Raw genomic sequence first — 24,847 nt, forward strand, 5'->3', positions numbered from 1 at the left:
TTGACTTTCCCTAGAGGTACTGCAGATGTGGCTGCTGTGTCACCTGTGCATTAGTAGGAGGCAGAGAGGAGAGAGGCTATGTCTACACTCAGTGTTCTGCCCTGTGAGCCTCTGAATGATTGGCAGCCTAACACTCCCTGACAAACATGAGCTTGAGAAAGCACCAGTCCAGCACAGGGGACCGGACAGGGAACTAGCCTGAGAAGACCAGACAAGTGTGGCTGAGCTCCCAAGATGGGGAGACTAGAAGAACCCCCCTTGGGATATGGGTTCCAAGGAGAAGTGAGCCTGAGATAGATGACCCTTGCACGGGGCCACGCAGGTGGTCCCTAGTGAGGAGCAAGCCTCAGATAACAACCAGACAGGTACCACAAGGACCAGGCAGGGAACTCATGCCCAAGATGGCCCTTGCCTGACACCATAATGCACAGGCAGGGCACAGCACTCCTGAGATGACCCAGACACTCAGAGACCCTCGTCACTACTAAGATAAGCAAGTAAGTAGTGGAGAAATGGAAGAGAAAAAAAATTAAAAACCAAATGGATGTGGGCACCATGAACAGGCAGAACTGGAGACTCTAGGGTAGGGAGGTACAGTCTGATGTGAGCACCCGGTACTGCTGCCTGGACCATGATGGGGTCCTGGCCTGTGCCACCACCTGGGGCCATGATGGGGTTCTGGCCTGTGCTGTCACCGGGGCCCATGTCTAAGTCCATGTCCCTGCAGCTGCAGGGGTCTGTTACCACCAAAGGCCAGGCAGACCTCCCTGGCCTGGGATGCTACCTGGGTAGACATGTTGATATCTAAGAAATGTGTAGAACTGGCCCCAGTCCTCATCTGGGCATTGTGGGAGAGCTGGCCTTGGGAGCACAAGAATAGGAGGGCTGCCCCTGCCCCCTGGCCCTGGCCCTGCGCCCTGCCCCTGCCCCCTGGCCCTGGCCCTGCCCCCTGCCCCCTGCCCCCTGCCCCCTGCCCCCTGCCCCCTGCCCCCTGCCCCTGCCCCTGATCCTGAAGGGTCACTCATCTCCCAGGTGGTAGTGTGGACAAGGAAGAGATACCCTCCTTCCACTGCCCCCCACCCCCATCCTTCACCCCTGCAGCAGATGGGAGACCTGATCCTGGGGTCATGAGAGCAGGAGAACTGTCCCTGGTGGTGGAGGCACAGGCAGGCTGGCACAAGCAAGCCAGCCCAAGCCAAGGATGTGAGGATGTGAGCTGGCCCCACCACTTGTCTGTGTTCAGTGATGTGGGTGACAGAGAGATGTGCCCCCCCACTTTACCCCTGCCACAGCAGGCAGGAAAGCTGGCCCCAAGGTCATCAGCGCAAGAGAGCTGGCCCTGCTTAGTAGAGCTGGCCCTGGATGTGGGTCTTGTGGGTGAGCCTGCTGGAGGGGGGGGAGAGTGGGAGGGCAGGAGGGCTGGCCAGCTCAGACACCTCTCAGGCCCAGATCCAGGGCTGAGCTGGCCCATCCCAACATCTATCCCATCAACGAACTGCTGGAGTGCATGGGGGGTTGGTCCTACAGATTGAGAACCAGAGGCTCTCCATGACACAGCTACAGCAGGATGTCTGAGAGAGACCCAGTGAGGATCCAGCATTAACAGAGTAATGGATGTCAGAAGCCTGGACCAGACTGAGTCACTGCAAAGAACATTTGCAAGTAAAGAAGGGTGGACAAAGGGTGCAGTGAGGGTCATGCTATGACACACAGCAGCTTTTCTCTGTTGGGGGGAGGTTGCAAAGATGGGGGGTGGATATGAGGGGATAGGGAGATGGGTGGGCTTGGGGTACATGATATAAAATTCATGAAGAACCAATAGAAAGAAAAAAATAAATTCTCCCTGTTTTAATAAATCTGACCTGCTAAACAGTAGCAGGCACTCTTGCATCCTTATGGACATATGAAGACAGGCTCGCTCTGCTCCCTGGCCCTCTCCTGCTCACCTCTTGGCATTTCCATTTACACTTTAATTTATCGGTTCCTGCTCATGTCCCATCCCCGCCCCAGTGTCAATTCCTGGGATATAACAGGAGTATTGCCCAAAGCTTCCAATTGTTGTATCTGTGAATCTACCACAATTTATTTTGTTCTTAAATGCTGGAAACAGAGCTAATTTCTTTAATTCATGAAGTTCAGCAGGTATGAAGGCTCATTCCTCTAACTATAACCCCAGCACCTGGCATGTAGACACAGGAGGACTGTTTTGAGTTTAAGGCCACTTTAGCCCACATATTGACTTCCCAGAGAACTTAGGCTATAGAGTAAGACTGTCTCAAAAAAGACACCTACCTACCTACCTACCTACCTACCTACGTACATGCGCGCGCGCGCGCGCGCGCGCGCGCACACACACACACACACACACACACACACACACACACACACACACGATACACTTGGTCATATATTTATCCCCCATCGTCCTCCACCGACTCTTCCTGGATCATGCCCTTTCCATGCTCCTCCTCCTCCTGACTCGTGAACATCCCTTAAGTGTCCGTAAATGAAAGGATCCTGAGCTACCCTCAGGAGACCCAAGCACTGCAATAAGCCTAAGACTTCCTTCCTTACATTGTATTACATTTCACCTTTCCTGTTCTAGAAGAATCCTACATCAGACAGCATCCATACAAAGTCTACATCTTGTATTTGGACCCATTTCTTAGAGGGGATTTTTAAATGAGTGAAGCCTCTCCCTGGAATAGGTAAGCCACAGAGAAGCAGGCATTTGGAAAATGCATGCTCTGTCTTCAACCTACTGATGACTGACACATGCAGCATAAGAACTCCCAGAGAATTCGGAGGGAAGTAATAATGGCAACAGGCTGGTCTTGCGCTGAGAGACAAAAACCTACCTCAGACATCCCAACGCCAGGCATAGCAAGTCTCACTGGGTCCCCCAATGACAGGCATAGAAAGTCTCACTGGGTCCCCCAATGACAGGCATAGAAAGTCTCATTGGGTCCTTTTAACTTGGCAAGTGCCACAGGTGCAAAGGAAAAGGGACAATGCGGAAAGCCTCCTTATTTCACAAGTCACCAGGGAACAAAGAAACAAGGGCAGACCATGGCAGGTGAGGGGGGAAACAGAAGAGGGGTACACTTGAAGTGTTCAACAAGGGGAGTCAGGAAGACAGTGAAACTGGTGGGATGCGGGGACTTCATACAGACTCTGGGAGAGTGGAGAGGAGGTGAGCTGAAATTTAGTATATTTCAACAAATATTTACCAAGCACACAATTTAAGGCCTGTTATGAAGATCAATGGGGACTCAGAGACAGGTTATCTAGCAGGTCTGTAATAACCCAGATATTTACCAAGGAAGTTTCAGTACAACTGTATAAGGAAAGATGGTGTGTGTGTGTGCACGCATGTGCATGCATGTATGTGTGTGTGTGTGTGTGTGTGTGTAAGAGAGAGAGAGAGAAGGGGGCACTGGGACAAACCAAAGGCGGCATACTTTCTTTAAATATTAACAAAAGTCAAGAGCAACACAGTGCTGACATAGAATGGTGTCTACAGTTCCAGGTCAGGTGACAAGACCAAAGTGTGTGTTGTGAATGCCACGGAGGCTCCATTTCTACTCAAGTGGTTTAAAAGGCAGCCGCCAAGCCTAAGTGTCTGTAGGTCACAGGTAGACAGCGCAGGTACCAGAAGCAAGCAGTCTGGGCTTGACTCCTGATCCCTCCACCTGTCGGCTGCTTGAACTTGGGCAAATGACATCCACTGTGCACTTACTTCAGTTTTCCACCTCTGCAGAGAGGACACGATAAAAGCTACTTCTCTGTGATGTCTTTGGGAATTGAGTTAACACAGGAAATACAGGTTAAGTACATAGGACAGAGGCCACCACACACTGAATGTATAGTAAATGACGGGTGATGTCATTCTACCTGGTGTGAACCAGAAAGCTGTCACACTTGGATCAAACACAGCTTTGGGTATTTGTACTGGCAACAGACAACTGTGTTGGATCCAGAGCAGTGTGGATTTAGCACAACCTCTAGGCAATAGCCTGCAAGGTCCTGGGTAGCAGCGTCTAGATCCCCATCCTGGTTTCTGTACCTACAAAATAGGAAACCTCCATCCTGTGGGCTTCTTGGGAGTTTTCTTAGTGAGAATACATGTAACATTTTATATTATTCTCTCCAGTTTGGAACAGGAGAGCTGGTAAGCTTCAGAATTTTAGAAAAACCTGGGAGATGATGAAGTTGGCAGAGCTGAGCCAGCACAGAGGCATGTGAACTTACAAGAGTCTCATCATTTCAAATGCACTGGAACCTAAGCTGCAGACAAGGAGGCTTCGAGGGCCTCACACAAGTCTAGCTTCTACTGCTTTGGATGCAGCTCTAGAGAACTAAAAATGATAGCTGACATTTTAAGAACCTGGTTATAGAGTTCCAGTTTAAAGGGCACACACACAACCCTCTCTAAAAACACGCTTGGCAGTTGCCATGACAGCATAAGGCAGCCCTCACCAAGCTCTTTGTTATCCTGCTGAGGATGATGTGCAAAAACATGCTCATGATAGACTCTTCACTAATTAAGTGGGAAAGGTTAAGATACAGTTCTAGATCGACATGGGTTTCGCCTGCGCCGGAGCTCGGGAGAGCAAATGTTGAAATATGAATAAGCAAGAACCAAGAAAGTAATAAGTATGACAGATACCATACCTAAGATTGGAAAAAGGAGGGAAACTTGTATTCCTTTCCTCTCATCATTACCATCTCCTAATGAGCTGCACCTTCCCATTTTACTGGAAGGGTCAGTTTGCATCACATGACCTAGCTCTCCGGTCTCTCTCACTAACATCCTAACACACTGTTGCTCTTTGTCTCGTCAATTTCAACTCCATGTGTTAAGAAGCTATAGTGAAGAAAATAATTTCTAAATGAATGAGTTGTTGTGCTTCCCTGCCTCCAGAGTAAAGAGTAAGGACAGAAAGGATGCTGGCAGGCAGGGAGAGGGGAGAAAGGGACCTCCGGGGTGGGACAGCACAACCTCATGCTCCTCCATCCTCCCTAACAACCACACTCGGGGCAGAAACCCAGCACCCAGTACCTACCAACTAAGCACACACTGACAGCACTGACCGAGTGCCAGCAGTGCCAGACCCTGCCCAGACACCTGCCGTAGACCCAGCTGAACCTCCACTATGCCTCCCTCTGCAGAAGGAGTGGAACAGACTGTGGTCTGAAACTCTCCTTGTCACCTCCATGCTTTGTCCTCACACTCAGACATAGTGAGGCATAGAAAGATGATGGCGACCATGATGGTGACTTACTACACACTCGCTCCAGACACTGTGAAAAGTATACTGGCTTCCTTCACGCCACCCTCATCTGCAGCAAATGCTGTGGTAACAGTCACACAAAGTGTGACTTGTTTGTTCAAGGTAACAACCCAGAAAGTGGCGTAATTTGAACATAGCTCTGTTTAGCTAAGAATTTACTCCTGTTTAATGTCCACCAAGGCATTAGTGCTCATAGGGTCATGGAACAATAAGAGACTGACCCACCCACGCCCTGAAGCACAGTTTTCAACCCGTGCTTTGCAACACAGGGGGTCAGATGGCCCTTTCATGGGGACCCCATATCAGATATTTACAATATGATTCGTAACAGTAGCAAAATTATAGTTATGAAGGTGTAACAAAATAATTGTGTGATTGGGGTTATGACCACACATGGTGGGACTGTATTCAGGAGTGACAATTAGGAACGTTGAGAGCCACTGCCCTGGAGGCTCTTCTGATACACCTAAAGTCTCTCTGGCACTGGAATGGCTTCAACATCTCCTCTCTGCCCAAGTCAGGGCAGAGTTCATGGAGGAAAGCCAAGGGGTGCAGATCTTCTCCACCCCTGCCCCCCTGTTCTCCCAAGACAGTTTTCAGTAAAGAAAGTAGCAGGAAGAATGCTTCTGTGTGTCAAATTATACTAAGTTGGTGACAAGAATGGATATTTCCCCTAACAAGTCACCAGACACTCCTCAATTGGCATGCACACTGAGATTTTTTGTTTTTTTAAGATTAAATATAAGGCCAGCAAGACAGTTCTTTGGGTAAAGGGGCTTGCCACCAAGCCTGATGACCTGAGTTCATTCCCTGGAACCCACACAGTAGAAGGAAAAAGTTGACCACTTCAAATTGTCCTCTGACCTCCACATGTGTGTTGTGGTGCATATATGCATGCACACACACACACACACACTAAACAAATAAATGAAATAAAAAACTTCCAAAGTGTTATCGCGTACTTACAGTTTTATAACTCCATCTGAGCAACGGGAACACAGCTGCTGGCAACCTCGGTCCTGTTTATGTTGACTTTGCCCCAGCTGAACAAACCTATGGATTACAAAGGACAAGCATAAGCCAAAGACAGAAGGACCTGGGATGAGTCCAGAGGCTCACACCAACCAGGGTGTGCTTGCACAACCATGGTGATACAACCATGGTGATACAAGTGAAGTCACGTCTGCATTTCCATTATCAACACAGAATATAGGAAGGATGGGGTCGGTCGGGTGCTTGCAATGACAGAGTAACACGGAGAGGGATGAGGCCAGAGACCGGCCCTGAGGCAGGGAAGCTGCTGAGAGGCCACAGCGTTGACTCAGCTTCCTCAGGACCTACCAATCCTCTATCCTCTCATTCCCAGCCTCACTTCCAAGTGCACTCCAGCTACTCCTAGGAAAACTGCTGTCAATCAAATAGAGGAAGCCAGCTGATGAGCCGATGCCGTACCACCCCTCTCCAGGGAGGACGGTATGGCACTAACCCAAGCATTGACTCAGAGCCAAAGAGGACAGCCACACTCCTGCCTGCAGGGTGGTTGATACCATGCACACCCAATTTCTACCTCAGAGATGCAGTCTGTTCTCCTGAGGTGATAGGCAGCATCAGGAAGCTGATTTCCTTTCTGTTTGTCTCCCACTGAAAACATTTTCCTTGATGACTATGGATAGCCTTGGCATTTATTTTTCATAAGCTTTTCTGAGGTCAAGTGCTTCAGGAGCAACAACTGAGAGATTCTTATACTCTCTAGGGCTTGCTTTAAACTAAGGCAAGTAACCAATTATGTCCAGTTTAGGGATGGAGAAATTATATAACACTAGGTAGACACATTTAAAATTTCTCAGATGAAGTGTACAATCACTATCATAATAAAGAACATTGGGGGGTGAGGGGGAGAAGACTCACGGTGAGAGCACTGCCTGGGTTCCAGAGGACCCAGAGTCCATTCCCAGCACCCACATGGCGGCTCACAACCCCCTATAACTTCAGTCCCAGGAGATCCCAATGCCCTCTCTGGCTTCCCTGCTCTTCTGTTCCTGGCAGGAAGGAAGAAGGGAGACGTGCACATACACGCAGGGGAAGCAGATACAAAAGTCAAAGTTAATTAATAAAGCAAAGCCATCGTGGCCTCTGTATGAGGCTTCATGGAATAGAAAGCTTTCAGGTGTGGTCAAGATAGCAAACTAAAGTCGCTGTCATCGGAAAGGTGAAATGAAGGAGAGCGGGGCTCCGAGGTCAGAACAAACCACGAAACTGAGGAGTCCTGAAGGTTGCAGCTCCATGCAAGAAAAGTGGGAGAAAAGAGAGGCAGGATAGGCTGCAGGGCAGGGCCAGTGGTGAGCTCCCTCCTAGGGCTCTGGACCCCAGAGTCAGCTGTGCCCCAACATCCCAGGGCTCTGTAGCCCCAAGTCAGCTTTGCCCTCTCCTTCCCAGTGTTTGGTGGCCCCGAGTCAGCTTGGTGGACAAGCCATCACCATGTGTACAAACCCCAGTGGGCACCAGTTTATTGGTGCACTCCCCTGGGGGTGGGAAGGCTCCATTGTAGTTTAACTACATGGGCTCTTTCCTGGCTCTCTTGATCCAAGGAGTCACCTAGCTGGGACAAGAGTGAAGCCAGGCAGTCCCTGAGCATGGCTGGGTCACCCCTGGCCTAGCTACCCCATACAAACTTCTGTAGTTTAGATGGAATGCCTCCCATCAAGGGTTCATGAATGAAAGTTTGTCTTAGAACAGGGCCACTGGAAAGTAAGTGTTGGAAACCTTAAGGCATGGGGCCCAGTCAGAGGTTTTGGGTCACTGGGGGGCATGGCCTCGGATGGAGCTGGGGAACCCTGGTTTTCTGACATGTTTGTGTCCCAGCCATGAGATAACAATGTGCTTCAGGATCTGCCTCCACCCTGATGTTCTGCCATGCCACCCGCCCCAAGGCAACACAATCAACTGACCACAGACCGCAATCTCCAAACTGGTGTGTCACAAAAACCTTTCTTCCCTATAAGCTGATTATCTCAAGCATCATTGTTCTAGCAGCAGAGAGCTGCCCAGCAGACAGAAGGGGCCACTCACACAGAGGGAAGGCATGGCCAGTGTCCCTACCCTTCCCCCACTCACTGTAAGCATCAACAGCTGCGAGGAGCAAGAGAACCAAGAAGCCACCATTTAGATATGTTGTCTAAATCACAAGATTCCCACCCAGGAAGCGTAGGATATGTATTCTGCAGTAGTCACTGAACAGCTCTGTACCTTTAGACTTGACAGAGGCTGGTAATCTCTTTTTTTTTTTTTTCTTTTTTTTTTTTTTTTGGTTTTTCGAGACAGGGTTTCTCTGTGTAGTCCTGGCTGTCCTGGAACTCACTCTGTAGACCAGGCTGGCCTCGAACTCAGAAATCCGCCTGCCTCTGCCTCCCAAGTGCTGGGATTAAAGGCGTGCGCCACCACGCCCGGCCCGGTAATCTCTTTTTAAATCAACTACAGAGGTGTTTAGAGAGCGAACAAAACACCACAAGCCGTATGTGAACCAAGGGTCATAAGAATGAGACTTATGCCAGGGTGGATGTCTCCTGCAGCCATCCCTTCTGTGCGCACTGGCTGCCAGCCTTCTTAGGCTGGGTGTTCCCAGGGATGCTGAGACTGATAAGCCCTGTATCTCACTCCTGAAAGGAGACAAAAGAAGTAGCCTTATAGTCTGAGCCAGTAAAACATCAGACATCAGTGGAAGCCTTGTCCGAGGTACAACAACAACAGCAACAACAACACTTTTCTTTTTGTTTCAAGTGAGCCCACCCCTTCAGTCCTTGCCAAGCAGACTCATATTCTGCAAGTGGCAACAGTACTCAGTTACGGACCCCATCAGCTGCCCTTCCAGACCAGGCTGCTCACAGGTGCACTGCATCACAGCTCAGTTACAGAGCTCGAAAGAGCGGGCAAGTGAGGAACTGTGCTCACGTGCCCAGGAGTGAGCACATGTGGTTCCACTCTAAATGTCTGACTTGGCTCTCAGTCAGACAGTGATGCAGGCTTATAATGTGCCAAGTTATGAAGGCTGATTTTATAGTCAGGGTATGCCACCTATTTTATGTCTCATGCACCGTGGATTAGATCTTCGTTTGAGATGGAAACTGGCATCCTTCGGGTCAGTGCATCCTGACAGGAAAGGCCCTCCTTGAAAAGAAGCTGAGCAGTCACTCTTATAAGTCAAACGTGAATGAACACAGTAGGGCTGTGTCCCCATGGGATACACAGTCGTCTGAAGGTTGTACTGGGCTCACGGGGTACTTATGGTGGTCCTGCCAAGTCCTTTACGTCTCCAGGGGAAACGACGATCCCTTAGAGGCTCTAAGAAGTCTCAGTCTTCCCACTACTCACCTAATTTGGCACCATTTCAGGAAATGCCTCCTTTCAGTGCAGTCTGGCTTATCCACACATCCTGAACCTGGGCCCTGCCTCTGCCACCCTTTACCATCCCAGAGAGAAAGTGAATGCAAGGTTCAGGATTCAGTTCTGAGAAGGTACGTTGATCCTGAGAGCTGGGGAGCATAGCTGTGCTTCTGTAGCTACAGCACAGACATGGGCAGCATTGAGATGTAAGGGCCCCATGATCCCTCCCTCTGAGGCAGCGTCTGAAGCACTAGATCCTCTCCCCAGCACAAACCAGCGCTTCAGATTCCGACATTTAAAGGCCTCGGTGCTCCACACAGAGCCTGCTGCCTTCTGCACCACTGTTTTGACTTTCTGGTCAGTTTTCTGTCATGTCTGTTATGTCGACTCCAGTTGACATAAGCTGGAGTCATCTGAGAAGAAGGAGCTTCAGGTAAGGGACTGCCTCCATCAGTCTGGGGACTGCCTCCATCAGTCTGGGGACTGCCTCCATCAGTCTGGGGGACTGCCTCCATCAGTCTGGGGACTGCCTCCATCAGTCTGGGGACTGCCTCCATCAGTCTGGAGACTGCCTCCATCAGTCTGGGGGACTGCCTCCATCAGTCTGGGGACTGCCTCCATCAGTTTGGGGACTGCCTCCATCAGCCTGGGGGCACTGCCTCCATCAGTCTGGGGACTGCCTCCATCAGTCTGGGGACTGCCTCTATCAGTCTGGGGATTGCCTCCATCAGTCTGGGGACTGCCTCCATCAGTCTGGGGGAATGCCTCCATCAGTCTGGGGGAATGCCTCCATCAGTCTGAGGACTGCCTCCATCAGTCTGAGGACTGCCTCCATCAGTGTGGGGGACTGCCTCCATCAGTCTGGTCAGAGGGCATGTCTGTGGGGCACTGTCTTAAGTGCTACCGGAAGTGGATGGCCCAGCTTTCTGTGATTGGTGCCATTCTGTGCAGCTGAGCCTGGGCTACATAAGAAAAGGAGCTGAGCAAGCTACTGAGAAGTGCTCCTCCATGGGTCCTGCCTGAGTTCCTGCCCTGTCTTCCCCAGGGATGGACTGTGTGTGACCATCTCCTCCTCCTACACTCGGTTTTGCTCAGTATTTATCACAGCGACAGAAAGGTGACAGTGTATGTCACAACAATCCCATGATTCCCCTTTATTTTTTCCTTCCTATGCTTCGGTCTCTTACCTGGCATAGATGGAGTGATCCTCCTCTGACAGGCTACTGGAGAGGCTGACTCCGTACACCTCCTTCATGGGCTGGACCACATTCTAGAGTTTTAAGAACAAGAACTGGTTAGAATCATCATATATTCTCCAGGTTAATATCCACAGACATACAGAAAATGAGTCTAAGAATTTTTCCATAGGAGCAATAGTACTTTTTTTTCATATTTGCTCATTAAGCTTCAGCTGATGGCTTTCAAAAACTCAGTTTGTTAGGATCAGTGGCTCATGCCTATAATCCTGGGAGTTGAAAGGCTGAGGCAGGAGGATTGCAGTAAATCTGAATTGCATAGTAAGTTCTAGCACAGCATGATGTAGTGTGAGGCCCTGCCTCCAAACAAAACAATAAACAGTACACCCCCAAAAAATACAAACCCCAAGAAAACCATGATTCTTGTTTCTTACTAAAATGGCTTGGTTTAAGGCTTTTTATAAATGTGCTAAATAAACATGGCTGCTGTATATAATGTAGGAGTTGGCAATTTATTTTTTATTTTTTATTTTTTCTGTCAAAGGCCAGACAGTAAATAGTCTAAGCATGGTGGGTTACACAGCTTCTGCTGCTACTACTCAGTCTGGCATAGAGCATGAGCACCATGAGTAGGCAGGGCTGGTTTCCAAAATAACTTGATTTTCACAAACATCAAGTGGGCTAGATTTGGCCAATGTCACTCCACTAACTCCTCAATTAGCAGGATGACTTCTTGAGGCACTGTGACCTTTAGCTATTTCTAGAAAGCAACTGTTTCTGTCCACTTGTTTTCCTTACTAGATTAGCACGTTGATTTGGACAGGACTCATTTCCACCAGGGCTATCCAAAGACTGTGGGGGAGCCAGGTCCAAACCTGCGTGCCAAGTGTCCAGTGGGGGGATAACAGGCACCGAGTGGGTGGGATGCTCAAGGAAGGACGGGATTCTCTTAAATCTTAAAGTTTCTTAAGAAACTTACCACGACAAAGAGGAGGTCTACTCAGAATGCAGCCATCCTATGCCTCACCTGGGGCACTGCACTAAAGCAGAGTGAGTTGGGTAACATGACATTTTCCTGCTCTCGGCCTTTTAAGCAAAAGCAGAATTTTAAAGATCATTTTCCAGAGCCTCAGGCTAGATCACACATGCTTCCCTGCCCCCGCACCTCAGTCACTTTGGCACTGTCTCCGGTGTCAGTCATCTTCACAGGAGTGGATCGCTGAGAGATGGAGCCTTCATCTTCCCGGTCGGTGCCAGAGTCATCCTCAGAGCTGCTGGACACAGCCTCCTCGCTCGGGGGCGGCGGGGCGCTGGCTGCCGTCTTCCGCTGCAGGACAGCTTCCTCTCTAGTGCTTTTGTTCCTTTGAGGAGACAGATATGAATGTGAATCATCTTCAAGCTGAACTTTTAGCCATCACTTTGGATGGCTGCGGCCCAAGCCAAAGTCCAAGGAAGCACAAGGTCATTCGAGAAGCTAGTGTCAAGTCACATTTAAGTGGAAAGCCAGTATTTATCTACGCATAACAAAACAGCTGTAATTAAAAAATAAGCCAGGATGGAGAGATGGCTCAGCAGTTAAAAGCACTGACTGTTCTTCCAGAGGTCCTGAGTTCAAATCCCAACAACCACATGGTGGCTCACAACCATCTGTAATGGGATCTGATGCTGTCTTATGGTGTGTCTTAAGACAGCGACAGTATATCCACAGACGTGAAATAAATAAAATCTTTAAAGAAAAAAAAAAGCCAAACATGGTGTGGGAGGGGCAGAAGCTTTCTCCCCACTGGCTCTTGTAGCGTCTTCTGGGAACTGGAAGTGGGACTGTCTACATTTCTAATTCAGAAAGAGGACTATGCTTGAGAGCTTACAGTTTGTGGTGTGGGAGCTGGGGCTAGAACTCAGAGACTTCCCTTGCAGAACAGGGATTTTACTGGCTGAGCTGTCTCCCCTCGCCCTGCCCCCTACTGTTAAAATAGTTCACTATATGTTACTAAAACCACAGCAATACATGGAAAATCTTGAGAAAGAAAAAAATGCAATTTATCTCATCAGAGTTAGATATTGTAAAAAACAAACAAACAAACAAACAAATAAAAACACCATTCTGACCTTCTCCACCTAAAACTTAATCTGACAGTATCTCTGTGCTGAGCTCCCACCCAGCTGTCCAGATGTTTATCTTTCCTAGGATCACCTTGGGTTTAAACTCAACACTTTCTTTCTTTTAAACTCTTAGCATCTGCTCAGGACTTAATGTGAAACTCCTGAAAGGTCATGGGTTTAAGGCACAGAAACATCTGGAAAATATTTGTACATGACCCCATGTGTAAATTACATGTAACTAAAATCCAGCTGGATTTATAATCCTAAATACAGGTAGAATACTGTATCCACAGTCTCACCATGACTCCCGCTCCAAGTTGAGGAGCAATGTTACCACTGTAACAGGCAGGTCATAGGCAATTGAGAGTCTTTGATCAGAACACTACACACTTTACTCCAGTCTCTCAGTGGGAAGATGCAAACATGGTAGGGGGGAATCCCTTCATGTTATTAGGTATAGAAATGTTCTTCCTGCAAACAATGTTATAGCCATGCAAAGAAACCTATCAAGTTCTCAGTTATAGTACACTTGCTTTTACATTCAACTAAAATCAATACAATAAATAAAATAAGCACAGATTTTAGTTATTTTATGCTGAGAAACAAAGAAACATCTATTCCTCATCTTTATACCACATGTTATGTTCACAAGTGAAATGAATAGAATATACCATGTTGCTGAGACTACCGTAAGTTCTGTTTTCAACAGTGAACATTTCAGTCGTCCCAGTGCTATAAATGAGCTACCAATATAGATGCAACAAATAGACTTCAATGATGCAACTTGACATTATTAGTTCTGGATGGAAATATTACTGCAAGCACTATTTTACATGACTCTCCAAATTTTCATTCTATATGCAAATCTTACCCCAGTACAGATTTTCCAGTTTCATCTGGTTTTCGCACGGTAAATGGACTTGGATCAATGCCAACAGTTTTAGGCATAAAATCACTAGAAAAAGATGAAGAAGTTAAAATATTGTATAACTCACTGTCTATGTAGATGATCCTGGCTCACTGTTTTCTGCTAATCTTGCCTCCATGGCTATGCATATTCTAACACAAGTACTCATGAGCACTTCAGCTGATGGGGCTCCCAAAAAGCTCATGAACTAATAGCTCTGGGTGATGTCCATGTGACTATGGTGACTTCTCTCATAACTGCAGGAGCTGAGAAATTCTGAATGTAAAGTCGTGTTTGCTGGAAAGTGATGAGATCCCAGGCATGCCTAGGATGCAAACCATCTGGCTAGATATCACAGTTAGTTCTCAGGTACACAGACCAGTGGCCAGACAGTGAGCTGCTCAGGTCTGTGCACCAGAACTTTAAGCCAGACCACTGAAGGATGTAGATGTAATGATCAAAGAACAGGGGCATGCATTAAAAGGGCAGCATCTACCTCATTCAACCAGGGTTCATTCACATACCGCTGTGGGGATGCTTCACATAGAAGCTGACCTAATGGCCACTCATTGAGTTAAGCCCAAGTCCCTTCCTCAGCATCAAGGTCTATCTTCCTGTCACCGAAGAAGCCAGGCATATCACAACTGGGCCAACAGGGCAGGAGTTGTGTGAGTTCTGCTAAGGTCCCTGGCTTTTGGTATTTCTCCCACACTGTGCCCAGATGCTACTCCCCAAGCCCCTGGAAAAAAATAATCTTGGGTCTGACTTTAAAAGGTCTATCAAATTTTATCTTATTATTGTTCTGTTTTGTTTTCCCAAGACAAGGTCTTACTGCATAGACAAAGCTGGGCTTGAGCTCACTCCATATCCCAGAGTGGCCATGAACACAAAATGTCCTTGCCTCTGCCTCCCAAATGCTGAGTTGACAGACTTGTGCCACCTCACCAAATGTCTATTGAATAGTCTGGAAATGTCTTGGCAATGCAATTGCATTTTTCTTTGTTTCTAAATAAATAGAAAGGAGGAACAGGAGGGGAGGAAATGAAGAAGGAGAAGATGAAGAAGAAGAAGAAGGAGGAGAAGATGAAGAAGGAGAAGGAGGAGAAGGAGAAGGAGAAGAAGGAGAAGAAGGAGGAGAAGAAGGAGAAGAAGAAGGAGGAGAAGAAGAAGGAGAAGGAGAAGGAGAAGGAGGAGGAGAAGGAGGAGGAGAAGGATGAGAAGGGGAAGAAGGAGAAGAAGGAGAAGGTATCCACAGATTCCATGAGTGTGAATTTGCTTACTCACTAAAACCTATGGGTAGCCCAAACCCACACCCCGCTGCTGTTTCAGGCACGTGTCTGTAAGGAGCAGCGCAAGCCTGAGTCACCCAGTTCACATGCTCCAGAAGAGGTTCAGCAGGCCTGAACGTGGGCTCTGTCTTGCTTTGCTCTCACTGTAAATGAACGTCTATTCAGGGCTACGTTTTCATATTTGTGTGTCTTTTCTGTTGGTCATCTTTCTGTTTAAAACTGTCCCTGAGCACAAGGCTGTGGCTATATAGTGTTTCTAATAATAAGCCTGTGGTGAGCCTTGTGGAGAAAACAGGCATTAGATAAGCTTGAGTTACACTGCCTGAGCTATTAACACAGTGCCGGGAGGAAGGGAGGAGAGGGAGAGAAGAGGAAGGGAAAGGAGGGGAGAGGAGGGGAGAGGAGAGGAGAGGAGGAGGGGAGAGGAGGGGAGTGAAAAATACTGAGTTGATGACAAATGACAAATTACAGCTAGCAGGGGAGAGATTTCAACTTATCAAATAAGAACAATTAACCCAGTTGGTAATGAGGAATTTGAGGTGACGGGCTCCCCATCACAGGAGACATCTTGAATTCTCAAGGCCCCATGTCTGAGCAGCTTACAGAACAGACATACCTCTATGAACCAGAGAAATGTGAGTTTCCTAGTTCTTACAGTTCTGAGGTACCCACGACATACCGTGCTGAACTTGTCATGGCCAAGCAAAAGGTGTCATCGAAACTACTCAATTCATACGGCCGGAAGAACTCATTGTGAATATCAATCTCTTCTTCCCATCTGTGAAATTTCTTCACCATCAACTTCTTTAAGTTTGCAGCACAGATAACTGAGAAATACAACTTGCTGTTACTAAATCACTAGTGGAGTACCTTCAGCACACGTGTGCAATGCCATCAGTGCTCACAGACGGCCTTGTCACAGCCTGTGCTGGACACAGCTCTCACCTAGTTTCCTCAGCTCTGGTTCCTGGTACTTACTCAGGAAAGAGACTCCTGCACAAAAACCAACACAGATCTGCCTGTATCAGCTCTAAGGAGAGTCCTGGGAAGTCCAAGATAGGAGCAGAATTACTTCAGAAATTTAATGACTCGTTCCCTTAAATCCATTTTTACTCTTCAATTCTTTCATACGGGCTACCTTATCAAACAAATAGTAGCTCTTCACTAACTCGCTGCTGCCATTCACATCCTATTAACAGTCATTGGTAAAGTCCTGTCCGAGCCAGGTTGGTGGCTCCGTAGGTAAAGGTGCTTTGCAGCCAAGTCTAACGACGTGCGCTCCATCTGGGAACCCTCATGATAGATTCCGTGATCTCCACACACTTTCCATGACACACCTCCCCATACATGTGCATGGCCACAGAAACATAAAATAAAGTGCTTTCCTTTCTCTAAAACAACCAACCCACCTTAGCAATATTATTATTAGTGAGTCTGTCCAGAGTTTCAAGTTACATACTTGGGAGATGAATTAATAATTTAATAACCTTGGGAGCCTGTTCTGAACTTCCCAAAGTTCAGAAGCATAGATTAAGTAGACTCATCACCTGCTACACTTTTTCAGGTGGTAAATTGGTTGCGTAAGATCAAATTAGTAAATTGCCAAGATAGTCACAGAAGGGGGACCTCACTCTCTCTATCTCCTTAAACCTGGAAACACTGTTCTAATGCACAGTACATTTTAGTGTATTCCTTTATATAATTTCTCCTGCCTTTCTCACACATTAGTAACATTTAGTTTCAATGTGATTAGGATACAGATATGAAAATATATGTCCTGCTTATAAGTGTGTCCTTACTTCCTCTTCATCTCTCTAAAACGTCATAGAAAAAATTTAATATTTAATATAATGAGTCCTAATTGAAAATGAATCATTATGTCAACCAAACATTTGCACAGCTTATCTAATAAGTACAAACCGCAGCACAGGGGACAGGGCCTGCTCAGATGAAAGCAAGTACAGTCATCTCCTCCTAGAAGATGCTAAGAGATATATGGTCCCTAACAAAACAGCAATACAATAACAAGTCAGCTTCTTTTATAATATAACGCACCAAATGCTTTAAAGTTTCAAGCCTTCTTAGGCATCGTTTCAAAATACGTGACAGAAAATGTGAAAGAGAGGCAGGTACTCACCTTCATCGTAAGGCAGCGGCAGATGCTTCACCACCTCTGGCGTCCACCAGTAAGTGTAACTGCAAAAGCCAAAGGGACAAGGGGACCAAACATAAATGCTGGCTTTCTACAAGCCACCAAATAAAACCCTCAGCCTTCTCCTTCAAAGGTCCTTTTTCCTCCTGTGATGGCACATTTGGAGAGCTGTTGACTTAGGAGGTCTCCTCCTGTGATGGCACATTTGGAGAGCTGTTGACTTAGTAGGTCTTCATACACTGAACTGCATCTCATGCCTTCCCTGCTTCATCTCTACCAGAGATTTACAAATGCCAAGACACTCTGCTCTCATTTAGTTTTGGCTAAAACAGATTTTCCTAAACTATGCAGAGTCGAGGTTGCTCCTCTAGAGACAATGTCAACTGGTAAACAGTGAGGCCATGACCCAAGTCTTGTTATTGAGCACTAAGGCTGCTTTTCTACTGCTATGGGATGTGTGTGCATAGTTAATGAAGCAGTTCAATGAAACCATCAGGGAATAAATGGATAGTAAAAAAAACTTTTAAAAAAAGTTCCCTTAGGACACAACATGAGTGCTGTTCATTTTAGCTGAGAACATGGGCCGCTTATGTGCAGAGGCCAGATTCAGGGTAGGGAACTTCAACTGTCTGGCCTTCTCTGGGAGATTGATCTCTGACATACAGAGAGAACTGGAACAAGTCCTGAGACCCAGCGTTTGATTGTCTATCAGATTCTAATGAAATAGAGATTCTAGGAGAAGAAAGAGCTCTGTCAAAATTTTTATGCGCTAGAAAGTAAATTAATATACACAAATGTAAAAGAAAGTCAGATTTCCAATAGTTTAAAAATAAAGCCTATGGCCCAAAATACTACAAAGAAAAATTAATATGATGGGTTTTAAAAGATAAAAATGCCGAAATTATGATCTTGAGTATTCCTAATTATGAAAAAAGTGGAGGAGCATCCAATCGCTACAGGCAGGGATCTCCCAGAGGCAGCAGGGACCTCCTAGAGACAACAGGGACCTCCCGGAGAAGGCAGCAAGCTGAACCCATTGGGCAAAGGAGCAGGAAACCCGGGAAACTGGGGTGTGAGTGTGCTGTCAGAGGAAAAGGCTTCCTGGAGGCTGATTGAATTTTTTGTCCAAATCCTCTGTGCCCAGTTATTCCTTGGCCTTCCTACAAACCAAGTCTGAGTCAGAAGACTGGCCCGGGATTCCTGTTGTTTTTACAAACCACCAGGCGACACTGAAGAACGGTTCATAAGCTGTTTTCTCAACAGCAAGGCCCAGAGACATGAAAAGAACAGAGAAGAGATAAGCCTGCTGCTTGTAGGGACTTAATTCAATTGCTCAACATTTATCGATCACTTATACTGTATCAGACACTGCCCCAAGCATTTAAAGAGCCATGCTGAGAATAACAGCAACACACAAGGTAAGAGGGAGCGTGTACAGCAGAAGAAGAGGTAAGCAGTAGGCCAGCTCTAGTCAATGTCCTGGAGCGGGGGAGACCTGAATCTTACTTCATCAGAAGTGGTTAAACTCATTCCTGATGCCCAGATCCCAACAACTGTAAGTCAGCCAAGGAGACCCCCATCCCAGCAACATTAAAGAATCAAATTTTCCATAGAAATCAATCGTGGGAAACCTAAAAAGATAAATTCACGTTCAAATAAGCTACATTCATACTAATTTCATTTACTTTTGGGGACAGAGAATTAGGTCAGAGAAAGGCACAGACCAACTGTCAGAAGGGCGGGTCTGATGGGGCCCACATGCACATAAGGCAGAGGAGGTGTATCTTCTATGTCCTGATGACCTAACCCAGGCAAAGAAAGAAAGTAGAGAAGATATCAGACAATCTAGAAGGAACTCACTAAATTATGTTGCTTACAATTTGCATGCTTAGGAAAAAGAAGCAAGCATTTTCTAAGGACTGAGTCTTAATGTAGAACACACCATACAGATGTGGTGCTCTGGATGGGAATGGTCCCATAGGCTCATATGTTTGAATGCTTGGTTTCCAGTTGGTGGACTGATTTAGGAATCATTACAAGTGGCCTTGTAGGTGGAGGTATGTCACTGTGGGACAGTTTTGAGGTTTCAAAAGCCCAGGACAGGCCCAGTCTCCCCAATCTTCCTCTCTCTCTCTGACTCCCTCCCTTTCTCCCTTCCCCTTCCTGCCCCCCCTCTCTCTGCCTCCTGCTGTGAATCAGATGTAAGCTCTGAGCTACAACTCTGCCTGCCTGCCTGCCTGCCACCATGCTCCCTGCCATGATGGTCACAGACTCACCTTCTGAAATTGTAAGCAAGCCCCCAATTAAACAATTGATTTTATTTTATATGTTGCCTTGATCATAGTGTCTCTTTACAGTGACAGAAAAGCTAACTAAGACAGATGGACAACTAGAATTAAGAAATACCTTTGTCTCAGTGAGTTGAAACCAGGCCACAGGTTTTAAAACCATATTATTAGAGTGCATTTCCTTGAGTAATATAAAATGATTTTAAGAATATTTTCTGAAAAGCCTAAGTCCTGGGTGTGTCTCAGAAATAAAGAAGCACATGCAAAAGACAAGTCCTGGAGAGGATGGACCGAGACAGAGAGGATGAGAGGGCCAAGCAAAGGACAAGGACAATCTTATACCTCTATCTGCCACCAGGTGCATTTGCTCACAGATAAGATGTCTGCACAGGGCATGAAACTGCCTTGGGGCAAGGAATCACAGAACAGGAGACTGAATGTTGGAGAACTTCTTCCATTGTATACAATACCTCGTAAGTCACTCTTTTCAGTCCCTAGTATTGAGAGTGCTGAATTCCACTGGGTTACTTCCATCAAAGGGAAATTTAAGATGGATGGTCTCTAACATTCCTAGTTACCTGAGACATCCTAGAAACAAGATATATGAACATCAGCAAAGAAGCCAATGTCTGTGAACAAGGCAGAGAACCACGGGCAGGGTAATAGCATCCTTAAGACTGACAGGTGCTAACCAACCCCAATCAAGAAGCAGCACACAGTGTTAGATGGATAGAGTGGTAAGATGGCACACCACAACTTTTACTCGGCACTCTTCATGCAAGATGAGATGAAGATGGCCAGCTGGTTAAATCTGAAGAAGTGTTTTATAGACTTCTTAATATGATAGGCGTATTTAGCTAATAAAAAGGATGCACTTAATGACTGTATACTATTGCATGACCAGAATGGTGAGCATATGGCCGCGTGATATAGTCAAGGATGCAGTGCTTCTGGCGGATAGGGAGCAGTGCTGAGAACGGCTACAGTAAGTAAGTAGTCTTACACTCAATGGTGAGCAGAGACTACAGACACCGAGTGATCGGTGATCCCAGTGGTCTCAATCACTGGCAAAAATCAAGCCAACCTGTGACCACTACCATAGACATGGCCACAAGCTTCGGATACACTTTAATGTCAACTGGAACACACAGGGCATGCTGGGCTGAGGAGGGTCAGCATATAAGATTTCAGTGAAGCAGATCTCCGTGCAAGGTGAGAAACAATTGTACAAACGATAGTGTCAACAACCAGCTCCTTACAGGAGGCATATTCTAACCACAAACCTAGACTTGACAAACATAGGAAAGATGGCGACTCTGGATAGATAGGAAACTCACATACCAGACTGTGAGCAGCACCAGAAAATCTCCCAACTCTAAAAATAAACAAAGTAACTAATGTGTAATATCTAAAAACAGGCTGGGGACTATATAAACACTTCACTGGCATCAGAGGTCATATAAGACATATTGACCAGGCTTTGAGCGGAGGTTCAGAGAATGGTTTGAGCACTTCAAACACATACGGGGTTCAGAGTCACAGAGGCAGTTACTAGAGTGGGTTCTATGTCCCTCCCCCTGTTAGCAATAAAAACATGATGTCATTGGTAAACACAGTATAAGAACAGATGAATACATAATCAAGTGATCACTGCTACTGCATCATATAAATGACAAAACAGTGCCCAAGTTTCCAGATTTTACGGGCATCCTGTATGGTTTTTAGTAAATGCTTAAAAGTAGGAAATATTTCCCTAGTGAACGAGAGCAATACGAACACCAGCAGGAGTCAACTGTGTGCTAAGGTTTTAAATGATCTCATCTGATGCCCAGGGCAGCACAGTTTTCCAGATCAGGAAGCAGAATCAGCACAGCTGACTGACTGTCAACAGTGACTTTGGGTGTCAACCACCAGGAAGTGTATGTATCAGGGCCCTATGGCCATCTCCTGTAACCAGGCAAGGCTTTCTGTGGAGGGACTGGGACACCAGCCCAGCCACAAAACCTTCAACCTACAATTTGTCCTGTCTGAAAGGTGTGCTGAGGTAAGGGTGGCAGAGAAGTGTGCCAATGACTGGTCCAACTTGAGACCCATGCCATGAGAGGGAGTCCACACCTGACACTGCCTGGGAGGAAGGACTGTAGGAGCTAGAGGGGCCAAGAACCCCACAAGAACATGACCCACAGAATTAACTAAGCAAGGTTCAGAGGACCTCAAAAGACCGAAGCAGCAATCAGCATCTGAATTGTCTGACCTACTAGACCCTCTACATACATGTAACAGCTGTGTAGCTTTGTCTTCGTGTGGGAGGCCTAACATGGGAGTACGGGTGTCTGGGACTCTTTTGCCTGCTCCTGGGACTCTTTTTCTCCTGCTGGGGTGCCTTGTCTGGCCTTAATATGAGGTCGGGGCCTAGTCTTACTGTAACTTGTTATGCCATGTTCAGTGGGATATCCCCGGGAGGCCTGCCCTTTCCTTTCTGGGAGGGAAATGAGGAGGAGAGGATCTGGAGGAGAGGGGAGATGGGAGAGACTGGGAGGACGGGAGGGAGGGGAGACTGTGGTCGGATGTAATGAATGAGAGAATAATTAACTCAGTAAGTAAAAGCCGTGCGGGATCTAGTGCCATCTCCTTTCCAGTGATGGAAAAGCAGGGTCTCAGGGGTAAGTAGCCATATCCATGCCTGTTCTCAAGATTCAAACCCAGCACCATGTGAGCTAGGCTGAGCCCCACACTCTTGCCTGATACTGCCTCTGCTTTAACTGTTCATTTATGTTGGGAATTATCCCGATTTAACAGTCATCAAAATAACCTATACAGCTGGGTGACACTAAAAAAAGAAAAATAAATAAATCCCAACCCAAACACTAACCGCATCTTAAAGTAACAAGCTCTGATTCTGAGCAGGGTCAAGTGGTGATTTCAATCAAGCAGGCTCCGTCTGCTGCTGCAGAGTATAAAGAAGTGCAGTAGAGTAACTGTTGGAGCCCTATTGTCTACTGCGATCAAACAGTGTTTTCTGGGTCAGAAACTACTGTGTGTAACACACTCGGGCTCAATAGTCTCAGCCACCACACATTCTCCCTGTACCTCAGTTCCCTATCTGAGGATATGGGCTGTAACACCGGCTTCCTTTTGTTCCCACACATAGGCCCCCCAAACCACCTGCTTCAATTATGTAACCCGAAGCAAGCGAGCAGCTTCACACCGGTGAACACGCAGCTCACTCCTGCAGCAGAGAATGAGCGTTGGTTGTTTCCATGTCGGGCATTAATTGTCTCAGTGCTGGGTAATACAGCATCTCAGAAAACCAACTGCACTGACCTCTGGTCAGTTACCAGCCAAACTGAGCGCAAGTGTTACACACACTGCATTAAACACAATTAACTCAAAATTTCTGTCAATCAGGTTGGTAATAATCATTTATTAACAATAACCATAATTTTAAAATGCACAGAGCTTCATTTATGGAGAAAAATCATGAATTAAGGTATTTATTCTAATATGAGCCAATGAACCAAAAAAAAGTGCAAAGCCTGAGCTTTGCTAACATTTTAAATATTCTTGCAGCAGCACGGACTACACTAGTGGTTTTGATTGTCTGTGGCCTGTGCTCGCAATGAGCAACTCTGCTGTATCTACCATAGGCTGTAAGAAGAAGGCACTATGGGAAATCTGACGTCATTACGTGCTTTCAGGGAAAATGAGCCCTGTTCCAACTTCTTATATGTTGCTCAAGAGGCACAACTCATCATATCAGCACAGAACTCTTCACTTAAAACACGAAGGAGCCTGGTCGCTAAGCTCTCATGACGATCTGTGGGGTGTGCACCCAGCCATTCACATCTCGCACATGAGGAAAATGAGGGTCAGAGAGGTCACAGAAATCATCTAACACCACGCACCTATAGATACTCCAGCTCAAATTCACACAACGTGTAAGCTCACAGTACCTGACACCATCTTAAGCTGCTCTGGGGAAACTGTTCTTTTCAGAAAAATCTTATGGGCTAAAGGTGAACACACACCCACTATGGAGGCCAAGCTGGCCTAAACTTGCAGCAATCCCACCACCCTAGTCATCTGAGTGCTAAGATTATAGGCAAGTACTTCCATGCACAGCTCTTCTGAGAGTATCATCACTGATTCAACTATAGCCAAATGGCCTGCACTGGTGAATGCCTCCAGACGGCCAGATTGGCAGGAGCGCTTATCTGCCCATAGTCACTGCTTTAGGTTCCTGTTTGGACTATTACCCAGAGCTATTTATGTTGGAAAACATTTTGCAGCTTTAATTAACAAAGTAAGCACTGCTCAGCTCCCACACTCCGAGATGGGCTCCTTGAGTCTTGGATTTCTTTCTCATTTGTAAGGAACATTCAAGAAGGAAGTTGCTGGCTTGCTTTAGAGGCTCTGCACCACATCCCACATCCAGATACATCTTGGAGACTTATCTGGATTTCAGGGACCATGCAGAACAACAAGCTACCAGTCATGATTTGCCAGAAATCACTAAGCCGAAAGCCACAGCACACATGCTAAGACTCATAGCTTTACGCTATGCGCTCATCTCATACAACAGTTATTCAATACAGCGGCAACTGTGAGTTTACATGGTAGTCTAAGGGGACCAGATACTCACCTCCTTCTGGGGGGTAAAAGGCTCATGGTGTTTTTGTGATGGAGGTAAAAGTCTGTGGGGAGTTCCCAGAGATGAGGTTTCCCTTCTGTGGGGTGGAAAACACCCAAAAACAGGTTGATGGAATCTTGTCTATCAGCATCTAAAACGCAAAAAATATAGATTTCAGAAAACCCATTACTGACACAGCCTCCCCAGGAGGACAGCTCAGATGACATGGATCCCACTGTGCTTCCTGCAACAGAGCTGGAAAGAAGACACATCTATACTTCCAATTTCACACACTCAGACACACACCCAGTCATGCACGATCTGAGGAGACTGAAAGCCTTGCCTCTGAATGGTGCTTCCCTCTCTCCTCAGGCTTCTCTAACACACGGGGCAGGGGACAGAGACTGCTTCTTGAGTGTTAGCTTACAAGTCACACAATATTTAGAGTGGTTTTATTTTTAAAATAAAAACTCACCCTCAGGATTTATTAACTTATCTCAAGTAAACACTTTAAAGATAAGCTGGGTCATGGGGGGAAAATGACCCAATTCCTACAGAAATCCTGCTGCCTGACCTTGACCAAGTCAGCTGCTCAGCAGCCACTCCAA

The 24,847-nt window shown here is 46.6% G+C and overlaps 1 protein-coding gene and 1 non-coding gene across 2 annotated transcripts in view; one reads left to right on the plus strand and one right to left on the minus strand.

Annotated features, from left to right (window-relative positions):
- Fig4 (FIG4 phosphoinositide 5-phosphatase) overlaps nt 1–24,847 on the minus strand; it is a 121,027-nt gene that overhangs the window by 33,235 nt on the left and 62,945 nt on the right. Inside the window, exons 16-22 of the mRNA XM_021173871.3 lie at nt 24,252–24,390; nt 17,307–17,365; nt 15,849–15,996; nt 13,845–13,928; nt 12,036–12,231; nt 10,862–10,944; nt 6,261–6,347 (exon numbers count right to left, since the gene is read on the minus strand). Coding sequence (XP_021029530.1) covers nt 6,261–6,347; nt 10,862–10,944; nt 12,036–12,231; nt 13,845–13,928; nt 15,849–15,996; nt 17,307–17,365; nt 24,252–24,390 — 796 coding nt within the window. The remainder of the gene's footprint in view (nt 1–6,260; nt 6,348–10,861; nt 10,945–12,035; nt 12,232–13,844; nt 13,929–15,848; nt 15,997–17,306; nt 17,366–24,251; nt 24,391–24,847) is intronic.
- LOC115032218 (small nucleolar RNA SNORA17) lies at nt 4–135 on the plus strand. Its single transcript, XR_003837873.1, has one exon. It is a non-coding gene; the product is annotated as a small nucleolar RNA SNORA17 (small nucleolar RNA).

Source organism: Mus caroli, unplaced genomic scaffold, assembly GCF_978045245.1.
Source record: "Mus caroli unplaced genomic scaffold, Mus_caroli_1 scaffold_9, whole genome shotgun sequence".
NCBI lineage: Eukaryota > Metazoa > Chordata > Mammalia > Rodentia > Muridae > Mus > Mus caroli.